General features: G+C 39.4%; 1 protein-coding gene across 5 annotated transcripts in view; it reads left to right on the top strand.

Annotated features, from left to right (window-relative positions):
• ATP11A (ATPase phospholipid transporting 11A) overlaps nucleotides 1–13,990 on the top strand; it is a 134,094-nt gene extending 120,104 nt beyond the window's left edge. For 3 of the 5 annotated variants that reach the window (XM_075739939.1, XM_075739947.1, XM_075739954.1), the window contains exons 26-30: nucleotides 3,167–3,232; nucleotides 3,534–3,637; nucleotides 4,865–5,030; nucleotides 9,731–9,835; nucleotides 12,246–13,990. In XM_075739939.1, the coding sequence (XP_075596054.1) occupies nucleotides 3,167–3,232; nucleotides 3,534–3,637; nucleotides 4,865–5,030; nucleotides 9,731–9,820 (426 nt within the window). In that variant the 3' untranslated portion in view covers nucleotides 9,821–9,835; nucleotides 12,246–13,990. The remainder of the gene's footprint in view (nucleotides 1–3,166; nucleotides 3,233–3,533; nucleotides 3,638–4,864; nucleotides 5,031–9,730; nucleotides 9,836–12,245) is intronic. The other 2 variants (XM_075739928.1, XM_075739919.1) reach the window with 2 other exon arrangements.

Genomic DNA, 13,990 nt, shown 5'->3' with positions numbered 1-13,990 from the left:
ACATGAGGAAGGTAAGAAGAAAAGGCACTGTAGAAGTGATTGCAGATTGTAAATGCTGTCTTAGTTTACCCATATAATAAAATGTATTTCCTGTGTGATTTTTTTATTTTAACATTTGATGCGGAGTTGATTAAATAGGAACGTGGAAGATACAACAAATACAGTTGCAGAAGGAGGGGTGGAAGTCCTGGATAGCCTGGGAGCAGAGCATAGAAAAATATTTGTTAATAAACGAGAGGTTAACAAACAGATTTACAAAAGAATGATTCACAACCTGAAGATGAGTAGTATCTTGAGATAGTCAATGCTGAATTTTTGTAACTCACACCATCCCATATTGTTTGCTTACCTTTCTCTGTGCCAGATTAGTAGCCTTAAGGAGTCCGGTGTCCCTGTGCTATGACCTTGTTTTCTGAGCGGAAAAGTTGAGTAGGTGAAGGGTTTTAACTGCACTGATTTATTTTTTTTTTAGGGCACACAAAATATTGTAACAAGGGCATGGCCCTATTCAATTATTATATTAGATATCAAAGTAAAAGTCAGATCAAAATGCTGAAGGTTTTCTGCACTTCATCTTGTGTTCTGTACACTTAGTCACACATTGAGTAATTTTAAAATAATGAAATGGTTACTCAGATTATTTTTAAATGGTTTTCTGTTCCCACTTGATCAGATTATGTCAGCCTAGTTTACCACAGATAATCTGTGTTGTGGCTGGCTGTGGTCTCCGTGCAGAGTTTTTCCCATGGCAGCACACTTGTATGATCACTTTCTCATGCGGATCACCTATCATCTAATATTGGGTGAGCTCATAAAGAATAACATAGATGGGAAGGGACTCTGGAGGTGATCCAGTTCAACTCCCTGCTTTGTGCAGTTGCTCAAGACTTTGTCTGGTCTTTTTCAAGTTTCGAATATCCCTGAGGATGGAGATTCGGTAACCTTCATGGTCAACCTGTTCCAATGCCTTTCTGCCCTCATGGTGAAAAAATTTCTCTTAACACCTAAGCAGAATTTTTCTTGTTGATGAAGAGAGATCTGTTACAGTTGTTCATCTTTGTAATTGTTCTTCAAATACTTGTGGGCAGCTACTAGGTTGTTCCTTAACTTCCCCTTGACCAGACTGAATAAGTCCTTCAGCCTGTCTTCACAAGAGAGCTACAGACTGCTAACTACCTTGGTAGCCTGCCAGTTGATCCTTTCCAATTTTTTTCATATCCCTCCTGAACCGAGTGGTCCAACACTGGGCACAGTGTTCCAGGTTCAACTTCACAATAGCTGAGTAGAGTGAGAACCTTTCTTGATTCAGTGGCCATGTTCCTCCCAATACAGCTCAGTTTGCAGTTTCGCTTATTTACAGAGCACGGTATAGGCCTGTCTTCAACCCGGAGTCCGCTGTAACCCCACTGCAACTTCCTTTTCAGCAGGGCCATTGCCCAGCCAGTCAGTTCCAGTATATGGAGTTACTCCTCCATAGGTGTAAAACTTTGCACTTTTCCTTATCGAACTTCCTAAGATACCTGTTAGCCCACTTCTCAGATCAATAGAGGTCCCTCTGGATTGAGGCTCTGCCATTCGTTGTGTCTGCCATTCTCTATTTTTTGTATCACCTGGCAATTTGCTCCTGATGCTCTCTGTGTCACCATCCAGGCCACTGACAGAGATACTCACCAATATCAGCCCCAGTATCAGGCCCTGGTGTTGTTTGCTGATGACCAGCAGCCAACCAAACATCAAGTCATTGATCACTAAACTTTTGAGACCAGTGGTTCAACCAGTTTTCAACTCAAGTATCAGTCTGTCTACCAAGCCTGGGCTTCTTTATCTTCCAAATGAGAATGCTGTCCGAGTCAAGTGTCCAATGCCTTGCTAAATTCAAAATAGATTGTGTCTGCTGCTCTTGCTCCTTAACAGCCCCTTAACCTGTTGCTCCCACTCTGTTGGTGGCTCCTTTCCTTCCCAAGCTTTGCCGTTAAATGCAAGGAGCAGGCTTTGCTTTTGAAGACTAATATCCAGAGTGTTGAATACTTCAGCATTTTCTTTAACACCTTCCACCAGGTTGCCTTACCACTCCATCAGTGGACTTACATTTTCTCTTTGAAACTAGGATACCTGTAAATATCCTTTTGTTACCCTCAACACCCCTCACTAATCTTAGGCTGAAGTTCAGCTCGAACTATGTGATTTTGTTCCTCTGTACGCAGGTAATGCTTTTATGCTATCCATTTGCTGCCTTCCATATTGTCATCTCTTGTATGCTCCCATTTTGCCTTTTTGTTCATTGAGAAACGTCCTGCTTGGCCAGCTGGGTCTTCTGCTGAAATGTTGTGTGCTCCTGCAGAAGGTTGATGAAATCTCACCGTTTTTCAAAATCATTCAGCTCTCTTGGGCACCCTTCTCTTTCATGGGTGCAGTGCTCTGAATAAAACAAACTCTCTTCTCCTAAAATAGTGTCCTAACTCTGTTGCTTACTTTCCCAACATTTCTCTGGATCCTGAACTTGGTCGACTCATAGCTGCTGCTGTCCATGCAATCCTCTGCGACCATATTCACCACTCATTCTTACCTCCAGCAGCATTAATGATCATTTCTGCCTACTTGAAAAGCTGAAGTGTTTTTATTTCATGATGCAAGTGGGAAGAAAATCAACCACAATTCAAAATTGTTTTGTCTTAAAATATATGTAGGACATTTGTGTACTTAAATACCTTTGATGTTTATCACATTCTTTCTTGTAATTCTTTCATGTTTCATATGTGCAACATTCTGTTGAACTTCCAAGAAATCATTAACACCAAGGAAAGCACAGGAGGAAGACAGAGAAAAGATGATATTCAAGAAGATTGATGAAATTATTGCAGTTCGTTTGTAAATCTCAATGATTTGTTAAATGTGCTACACTGGTTTTTTTTTTAAGAAACATACCTGTGAACTTCAGGTTGAATGCATTGATCGTGGTTTTTTTCCTGTCTATATGAAATGTACACACAAGGCCGAGAAACCAAACCAACTTGCACTGGATAGATCATGTAAGAATTCACTGGTGTTGCTTAAGTGTCAGTTTCTGGTACAAAACCATACATAGCTTTAAGAAGTTTATTCTGGACAATTCACAAAGTAGTGGACAATATTACCTATAACTGCTTTGAACCTTTTTTTCGGATAGATGTTTGGAAACTGGACCTTTGGAACACTGGTGTTTACTGTGCTTGTATTCACGGTTACATTGAAGGTATGGTATGCTGTATTTTATCCATTGAAACTTTCCTAGAACTTGTTTTCTAATTGCTGCTTACTTATATCGGTTTCTCTCTATGACTGCACATTGTTGTATTAGTTTAAATTAGTTTAAATACAGATTTTGCTATCTGTGCCTTCTTAACTGCTTAAAACTGGAAAATGCTTTTTAGCTAATTCTGTATAGAATCCTTCCCTTTTTTCAAAGGATGTCATTTTATTTCATCTCCTGCTGAGTATTCTGTTGCTGCTAGATAGTAATAACACCATATAATCTTGTTTGGTGTTTTTTTCAGCTTGCACTAGATACACACTATTGGACATGGATAAATCACTTCATGATCTGGGGATCACTGGCATTCTACATTATCTTTTCTCTGCTCTGGGGAGGAATTATTTGGTATGAACCCTCATATAAATTGTATCACAAATGTTATCTCAGTTATCTCTGTTGTTATAAAGTCATTATATATTTCACTTTTTTGTCCCAAACAGAATTAAATTTAGCTTTTATGTACTGTATAACTCGCAATAGCAGTCACGTTTTAAACATATCCGTAATGGTCGTTACAGAATGCTCAGCTCTTCTTTCACTGAATGGCTGCTAAAATATTCTAAGACAGGAATATCAGACCTCAGACTGCCACTGGGGCTATCTCAGTAGTATCACTCCGAGGGTTGGTTCAGGTAGTCTGGCTGAGGCAAAATGTCACAGAGTAGGTCACGCCCATGCAGGTCGGGGTTAGCCACCCATCTGCTTGTCCTGTCTTGGAGGGAACTAGCTGTAGCGGTCTAAACTAGGGCCAGGGAGTGGAATGAACACTGAAGTTGTGTGGATGACCAGGAGTCCTGTGTTTGAGCTCATTATTTGCCCCCTTATTTAGCAAAGACTTCTGTCAAATTTTGGAAACTAGCAGGAAACTGTCCTACTGGTAGGAGGGCTTTACCCTGCAGTGTTGCTACAAACTGTCCATTGATCTTTGCTGTCAGTAAACATGGCCTCTGGTTCCCATTACCTTACAGTGATGGCATTTTAATGACCAGACAGCTGCATGGAGATACAGGGAAATGTGGAAATGAAGGCAGATAAAAGTGAAAGTGAGGGCAGATTTAAAAAGTGGCAAATAGTTTAGGGAGCGTAACATGAAACCATCAGAGAAGCTTAGGGGAGCTTGAGAGGTATGAAGAAAGGTGTACTCAATGAGCCTTACTTTGAGGATACAGACAAACATGTGCCATGGGAAAGAGGAGGAGAGTAATAGGTGGGACACTGAGAGGAAAGGTGGAAAATATATGGGGCAAGATAAGGAGTATGTGGAAGAGCATAAACAGGATAAGAATGTAACTTAGTTTATTTTTGCAAGGGAGAAGCAGCTTGGGAGGAATGACAGCATGGTATTTCCGACAGCATGGTATTTCCTACAGCATGGGAGACAAGAGTAAGGCAGTTCTCTCTAGTCAGTGAACGTTTAGATCTCCTTCTGAGAAAACTGGGATGGATGAACTCCCACAAACTGGGAAGCTGAACCTGCAGTATTTCATCACTGTCACAATTTTTATATTTAACATTTCTGGTCTTTCTTTTGTGTATTGAAGTGTAATATCTATTTAATCTTTTTCCTACTAGGCCTTTTCTCAATTATCAGAGGATGTATTATGTGTTCATGCAAATGCTGTCTAGTGGTCCTGCATGGCTGGGTATAATTCTGCTCATAACTGTCAGCCTTCTTCCAGATGTTCTCAAGAAGGTCTTGTGCAGACAGTTGTGGCCTACAGCAACAGAAAGAATCCAGGTAACAATATTTCTCATTGTGGAATTAGTTTTTTGTATCACAAGTCTGTAATAATTAGACCTCTTTCAAGCTTAGAGACAAGATTAGAACAGAGATTCCCCATCTGTGGTGTATATTATTGGTGGTATACCAGCCAGTTCTGAGCAGTATGATGAAAGCAGCTGCCTGTTATTTACATGGTGGTATTTACCTGAACCCTGGGGCAACCCCTGTGCCTGCCTACCAGCAACCACAGGGAAATCAGCTGATGAGGATGGTGGGAGGCAGGTCTATGGCTCAATGTGATTCCCGACTTGAGGAGATAAGAAAGGTAAGGGGATTGGGATCTCGGTGAGGATAGGTAGGAGGGAGGCACTTACATCGGCCTGGACAGCAGTTCTTCCTGCTGTTGTGGAGTATTCAGAAGCACTGCCAACACCCCTGAACTGAAGTAATTGTCTTTCATACCAAGTCATTCTCTACCTAAATGAAAATCTGATGTGGACATTTTAGCATTTACTGTGCAAGTAGAGTGTAGTTATCTAAAGTGGAAAACCAGCTAAAATAAGCTAAACTCAAAACCAGTAGGAAGGGAGGATGTGATTTTATGGAGATCCCCTTTAAAGTAGGGATTTGCACAAGCAGTTGCAATCCTATACCAAGGGACTCTACAACTGCATGTGTGCTTATTTTTGAATAAATCTAGAATTTATACACTTAAAATAAATGTGATGAATATATAGTATGTTGGTAAGGACTATCTAGTAAATTCATGCCTACATTTATATTGCATGATCTGTGCAATATAATATTTCCTTAGCAAACTATTTTGTACTGATGCTGTGCCTGTTACAAAAACACATGTATTAAAACTTATTCATATTCGATTAATCTTTTTTTCCTCTTTTATATTTCAACTTACTTTTTGCCTGTTTTGATATGTTACCTCTACATAAACATGCTTTGCTGTGCCAATGGGAAAATTTCCCCTTTGGCAAAGGTAAAACATTCGTCTCGTATCTGCGAAGTAAAACCCCTTGCCATTGTTTTGTATTCCTTGAAGGTACAGTTATGAAAATGCCCCGCTTCAGGAGGATAGGAAAGAGTAAAGAATAGCAGAAAAGCGTTCCCAGGCAGATCAGCATTTAGCATCTTTCTATTTCGATAGCTTTAATAGATGTCTCTTTGCCATTTATGCTACGTGTGGAAGAATTTGATCTCAGTACAGGTTCTGCATGCTTAATTTAAAAGTCTAAAGAGAGAGAATGTGGATGAGTTAATGCAAAGAAACAAGCTAGCAAACAAAAGCCCCAAAGGTATTACTGCATTTCTTACAGACTCTGCATGCTAGTCCTGGAAAATGAATGAATTGTAAAGCAGACTGGGGGCTTAACACTGGCAATATTCATTTTTTAAATATTTAGTAGAAAATCTTTGACTTTTAACCAGATATATCCCTTGTGTTTCTTCTTCCCTCTCTTTGTTTCTTCCTGTCTTCCAATCCGCTTTGTCTAAATAACTGCTACCTTGCTTTAAACGTAAATGATGTGCACGGTTACTTCCTACAATCTTCTGGGGAAATCAGACTAAACATCAGTGCCTTTCTGTTGAGCAGTCCACCATCTTTATGCTTTCTCAGACTTCAAGCAGTCTAAGTTTCTAATGGAACAAAAGGTGACTTTTTTCTGCCTTTCTGCATGCTTGGCCATTTCATTCAAAGGACGGTAAAAGGTTTATCATCAGAAGTTATTTACCGTACTCATTATCTCCATTTCTGATTCACGTCAACTATATTTTTGAAGAAGAATACTTTTCAGTGTAGTTTTTTCCTCCTTCCGTTTGTCTCAAAGATTCTGTGAATCGTTGTCACAGTCCGTCACTATCACTGTCATTTTTGTCACTGTTACTGAATTTTACATAATGTTTGTGCCTCAAGAATCTGGGATTGTTAGATCCTCGTTTTAACCATTGGTCTAGCTGTAGGTGAATGCACGACATGCTTGCATTGTACCTGAGTAAATGGAATAGTTGCCACACAAAGAAGTGATAATTCAGATTTATGCTGATGTTACTAGTGTAATACAGAAAATGTGGTAATGGATGCCATTTAAGCAATCTTTGGAATATATTAATATATCTGCTATGATAGGAGAAAATCCAGCTTTTTAATTAATAAGTTATTTTCAGCATGCATTTTGAAACTGAGCTTTCTTTATATTCCTTTTTATGAAATTCTGTGCTCTTTCTAGAAAGAAAACAGTTCAAGATCCAGAAGTATATGACATTTAATTTAATATTAAAGTAAAAGAAATGCTAGTAAATCTTGACTTTCCTACAGTCTGCAAGAAAATTCCTTTTGACTTAATACTAGGGGACTGTTGGTTTCCATTGCAGATTTTCTATCTTTATTTCTTAACTGGTTAAAGTAAAAAATAAATTTACTCTTTCTTTCCCCTTTCAAAAATGTATGGCCAATAAAAATGACTGTAATTATGTAAGTCACAGGATAAATACACAAAATTTTTTTTCACTGTTGAAAATTTTGGCTAAAATTGGCTTTCAGGTGCCTTAGGATTGGTTTGCACTGAGCTTTTAACCAATTATTTTCAAACTTACTACATTTCTATAAGCTATATTATTTTCTTTGTAATAAAAGAGCTTCTGGAACAGTTGAAAAAATTAACATAGGACTAGCAGCCACCTCCGAGGTGACTATATTAGTTCTCCTCAGGCACTAAGATCACATAAAGCCTTCGATGCAATTCTTACACTTCTAAATTTTTCAATTATTTGAGTCACTCCAGTGTGTGGTGGGTGATTGTTTACCATCATTATCAGTCAGAGGTTTTTAAACATTCCAGATCTAGTTCTGGGGGATTTTTGAGAGCTTTTCAGTTATATGTGTGTATATATATATACACACACACACACGTGTATGTATGTGTGTATACACATACATATATGTACATTCAAGTATATGTGTATATATATATGCATGTCTATTTATATATATGTACACACCATATGAACTGTTGTCTTTCTTTAGCTAAAACTTTAATTCTGCAAAAGCTTTGGAGGAATCTGTTGTCTTTTGGTAATTTTTGTCAAATTCTGCTCATGTCTCATACATGTCCCGGTGACTCTCTGGCTCAATGAAACAAGCTGAATTTTGTGCTTTAACTGGAAATTGTGCAGCTGTGAGGTTTCTTTCAGCCTTTACTTTTAAAAAGCAATCTACATTAATTGCTTATATTTCCTTTCTCTTTATTCTTCATTACTAGCAGAAGCTAAGCAGGTCTCTCAATGAAAAATATAAATTCACTTTAAATTATCCTCTTTTCATTTTTATAATTGTCACTTCGATTGACAGTGTTTCGGCAATCCCAAATAATTTGTAGCTGAAATGCCAGGTCTTTTGATTCTGAGCTGTAAATAACTTCTGTGCTTTCATCCCTTTTTAAGACATATTTTTTCTTTTTCTCTTTACTTCTGACTGATGTTTTTTTACTTCACTTTCACTTCAGTCACAAGATGGGCCCATCAGCCTTGTTGTGAGATCTCTGCCCTTTGCTGTGCTTGGCGAAGCCCAAAGGGGTCCTTTTGTCTGGGGGAGCCTCTCTGGGGATTTGTCATTCTCCTGCTCCGCAATGGGTATAGCTGCCAACGGGGCTCTTAGGGAACTGATCACTAGCAAACTGTTGCCTTTGTCATGTGTTGGGCTCCCCTTCTATGGAAAACAAAGAAATGGACGTTGCAGTTGGCAATATTTGAATCCCGTCCAGTTACCCCATAACTCCCCGCCCTCTCTCCCTGTGGTGTAATGACTAAGCTGTAAGTCAGCCTTCATTAGCGCTGGCCCCATCACCTCCATGTGTAGCACTCCCTTCAGTCCACCAGTTGTTCTGGGAGGTTGCAAAGCAGCACATCCACTCCTTAATTTGGAATCAATTTGACCTCATCATATCATGGGCACCTTTCCCATTCAGTGCAGGTTGTTGTCGGAGGGGCAGGACACAGCCCACGGTACTTAGTCATAGTACAGTTAAGTGCTTTTGAGAGTGATCAAATATATTTAACAGGGTTTGAAATGGAATTAAAAACATCCTCAAAGGATTTTTGAGAGAGCTTTTTGTGATATATATACAAGCACACATGTATATATGTGTGTGTACGCATACATGTATGTACATACAAGTATATGTATATATATGTGTATTTAGATATACTTTTAGAAAGCTGGAGAGGGACTGTTTACAAGGGCATGTAATGATGGGACAATGGGTAATGGCTTTAAACTGAAAGAGGGTAGATTTAGATTAGATGTTAGGAAGAAATTCTTCACTGTGAGGGTGGTGAGGCGCTGGCACAGGTTGCCCAGAGAAGCTGTGGATGCCCCATCCCTGGCAGTGTTCAAGGCCAGGTTGGATGGGGCTTTGGGCAACCTGGTCTAGTGGAGGGTGTCCCTGCCCATGGCAGGGGGGTTGGAACTAGATGATCTTTGAGGTCCCTTCCAACCCAAACCATTCTGTGATTCATCTCAGGATCAAGAAATAGAAACCTTGTTTTATGCTGGATAACCTTTCCTTTCTTAATCTGTCAGAAAATCTATCACCTTTACAGGTCTTTGCTATAATAGTTACATTCGTACCAAATGGTACAATTCATTCGCATTTCCCTCTTGTACTCAGCAAGAGTCTCACTGTTTTTCCTCATCCTTGCAGAAGAGTATGAGACATAAAACAGCCCTAAATGCACTGGCGAACAGCGATGGGCCACTTCTTGAAGGAAATCTTTCAGCTTCCGAGCCATAATTAGATCAAAGCTAGGTAACAGTACTGTATGTGTTGCCAGTTTGGATTAATTTCTATTGGTGAACTGTACTATTTACAAATCAACTGTTTCCTCCAGAGTTTTTGATGTACTTTATCAATAATGATACAAAATCATTATGTTTTACTTGGAGAGCCTAGTTTTTGCAAGAGATGTTCCGTGCCACAGGTAAGATCTTTTTGTTTCAGACTCTTACTCGTGAAAGGCAAAACAATGAATCAATATACCCGTATTAAAGTCCTATAAATACATTGTGTTACATAGAGGTGTTGTGTGACATGTCTTCTATAAGAACTGCAGCCGTTATTGCAGAGCGTACTCACATTACACCATGCAGTAGAATACATAAAGTCAGGAGCAATTCTCACACGTTAGCAGTTTATCCATAACCTTTCATGCTCTTGAATACATATATGGACCAAATGCAGACAGAAAGAGAGGAAGAAAACCATACGAAAGGACGTGAGCTACTTGTGAATAGGACCTTGGGTCAGGAGGCTGGGGCTGTGTATCTGACAGGAACTACCACAGTAACGTGTTGTGTATCGCTGCGTTGCTGCCTCCGACCAAGAGAGAAGCGTGGTAGCCTTGCCAAATACCTGAGACAGCCTCATGAGTGCTGAGCTCCTGAATCCTCCATGTTACAGCAGCAGAATGAAGTTTTCTGCTTTACGTCATCTCCTTGCCACATCACTGATGACATGGACAAGTATAAGTAAGAAGATACACTGTTTACTCAGATACATTCCCACCTGGGTGCCATATCTGCTCCAGTCCCTTCATGCTTCCCTGACCCCAAAAGCAGCACATGAGAAATGAAGGTGCAAAGTGCCGGTATGTGAAGAGGACGGATGCAATGTAATTGCTGCTGTAGGGCTTCGAAGTAGCCGAGAGGTGCTTTGGATTTACTTTTAATGACTGCTAGACAAGCAGTAGTAGAAAACTCCAGCTTTCGTGAGGAGCTTCAGGCATGGCAGCTTGAAAGCGCTTGCCTTGGAGCTATGTGTAGAAAAAACATGATTTTATTTTTTCAGAAATACCTGTGGTAACTAAAATGCTTCACTTTCTAGCTGCAAGAATACGAAAAATAGTTCCCCTACAGTGTGTGACTACTTCCTCTGACATTTCCAAAACAAAGTCTGCTAATTTGTTACCTGATTATCTACATTTTTCTGTATTAATGTCGGTATTTGGTCTATATGTGTGTTTAAAAGAACCCATGCCTCACTGCTAGTGAGCAGTTTGGTAGTTTGCTGACTTTTCCAAGAGTAACTGTTGTAAGAGAGCTTTCTGATTGCTCTTGGTTATGTGAGAGTGGTGCTTCAAGCTTGTGATTGGCATTAAAAGTGTAATATTAAATCTCAGCTAAACTTCTGTAAGCCCCATCATTAATATTTATTTTTGTGATTTTTGTCCCTTTTGCTACTGTGTTGCTGTTAACAGGGAGGGAAGAAGGGGATGATTAAGAATAGAGGATTAACTGGCTTATATAGCATTCATGGGGACAGTGACTGATAGCACTGATTTGAATCATGTTTATAATGCATTTATATCTTAAATACCATCACATAACCGCCATACCTCTGTACCTGGAAATTATATGTGCATTTAGTGAGAAGAATTAGATAAACTCATTGGGGAAAGTGCTGTGCTAATTTCCTTTTAGTTTGTGCACATGTTCCAGGGTCTTGTCATGCAGCCATGGGGTTACTGTAGTCCTGAGTGGAAGGGCTGATTCCGTGAGAGCCTGGAGTTGATTATGTGGTACAGATACATTTTAATGGACAATTAGACCAGGATGGTATTGTGATGTGTAGTATAAATTGCCTGTATAGAGGGTACGTGTAACATAAGCAAGTCCAAAATCAGATACTGCTTAGAAGTACAAAGCAAATGCGTTAAACCTCTGGAACTTTAATCTGTTAGCACAAACCGACCGTAAAGAATTCCCTCTCTTTGGAAGTGCACGGCAAAGTACATGAATCTGTTCGGTCTTAAAATTCCCTGTAAGAAATGCTGACTAAAAAAGTTCGGAGGCAAAAAGATGTACCAGGAGAGATTGCAAAATGGAATATAAACCTGATTTAAACCAATTCAGCTTAAAAGCAGTCCTCTGTGTCCTCATCTGTTCTCTAAAGAGCCCTCTCTTTAGAGGTTTAGAGATTATATGTAAAATTATGCCTGGTTCTGTAGGTCTTAATATAAAACTAATCATGCTGAAAGTGGTTGATTGCTCAACAACATGAGGGGTTTATACCTTTACATGAAACAAATAGCCAGAGCGGTGATCAAGTGAAAGGCATTATTATAGCAAGGGCACAATGGCCCTATGAAAGAACACAACTGGGGGCTTTGAGCTCCAAAATCATCTATTTACTGTGTATTTGGTTTTTTCCTTTTTAACAGAATGCATCGAGGCACTGTCGGGAGCACATCTCGGAATTCACACCTCTTGCCTGTCTGAAAAGCCCAAGATACAGGAGCAGTGACTGCAGCAATTCCCCAGCAAGAAGGTCTAATTCTCATTCTAAAAAAATGATGTTTACGCACTGGAGAGGCGTTGATTATTCAGTACTTCCATCTGTCTTTGGCTACTCAAATAAGCATTGCCGTTCCAGTGCGGGCTACCGCTACAGTGGGTCAGGTTTGGAAACGTCTGTATGACAGAACACCAAGTCAAGCCTTTAAAAACTGTATTTTTGTTTATTTCTTTTTTCAGGAAACAAACATGTCACAGAAATATATTAAACTATACGAGGCTTTTGCTGTCTGAGGTAATGTTCAGACAAACAGGATCAAGAGCTAGAAGTATGAACCCTTCCAGGCCGATCGGCCTCTTTTTATGTTTTGAACTACTGGAGCAATGAACAATCTGCACAGTCTGGTACTGTGAGACTGGTAGCACTAAAAATTCTCTTCATCCTGTGTCAAGACTTTTGTCCTTTTACTGCTTCTGTCATCTTTAGTCATTTTCTTTGGTACTTGAAGTGTATAGTTTCAGTCAGTGACCTACATTTTGAGATCAACAGTTTTAATTTTCAGCCAGAAGCAATGACCTCAGTTATCTCCAGTGAAAGTCTCCTAAAGCATCTTTAACAAGTGCTGTTTCTGATTTTCCTCTGTCCTTTCTCTTTCTTTGCTCTTTCTGTAGAACAAACTGGTGTTTCCTCTGTGCAAATCTGCTTTCAAGAAACACTCTCTAATGTTCACTTCCTTGTAAGTGGCCAAATCAGGGCTGTGTCTTGTTTTCCGTTAGTTTTCCCCCGTAGAAAGACAGGCAAAGCAATCCTTGTGTAGAGTATGTACACGCTATATGAAGTCAAGTTGGCTGTTTAAATAGGTAAATATCATCAATGTTGATATCTACTCAAAAACTGAATGTAAGCATTTTGCTGAGAAGGTCTTTGTGAATTTGTCTAAGATGCAGATCACCCGGTGTACCCACTTCCTATCCCCGTGACTGTAAAATGCGCATAGTGGGAAGTATTATACATTAAGCTTTTTTTTTGACACTTTTTTTTCCCCCCTTAGAAGACAGGCTGTTTTTCCAAATAAGCATCTTTTACTACCTGGATTCCTCCTCTTAAATTTGATTATGTTTTTTTGTTTGTGTGTGTGTACTGGCTAATCAGCCTGGTAGTTGTATTACAAAGCACACAACCGTTAACTTTTGGAAGCAAACCACGAGGTGGCACATGGCTGTTTACTAACAGTTCAACCGTAGTTGTTATATAGAAACCACATGAACTGCAAGGATTCTCTTTGCGTTACTTTAAGAAGGACAGCCAACTTGCACTTCTGTTTTTTCTGCGACATTTATGTTACCGTGCACTAATTTAACTCTTAGCTGTGCCCTTGTCTTGTTTCTGTAGTCCAGTGTTTTATTTTGGGGTGCAAAAATATCCGAAGGAGTAATCTGATTTCAGTCAATTTCAGCCTGCTGGTTAGAACTGGGTAATAACCAGAGTTATTAAATACCTCTGGGAGGACATTAGCTACAAATGTATTTCAATGTGGAAACAAAATATTTGGAATCAGAGCTGCAGCCTTTATTGGAAGACCTGGCCAAGACATTGTTAGTTGTCTTCTGAATGGACTAGGGTGGCAGAGAAAAACTATTTCCCTTTTTGTGTTTTCAAAAAAAAAAAAAA

Source organism: Balearica regulorum, chromosome 1 (assembly GCF_011004875.1).
Source record: "Balearica regulorum gibbericeps isolate bBalReg1 chromosome 1, bBalReg1.pri, whole genome shotgun sequence".
In the NCBI taxonomy this organism is placed as follows: Eukaryota; Metazoa; Chordata; class Aves; order Gruiformes; family Gruidae; genus Balearica; species Balearica regulorum.
Note: the sequence above shows the minus strand (reverse complement) of the source record. Positions and strands in the feature narration are given on the sequence as shown.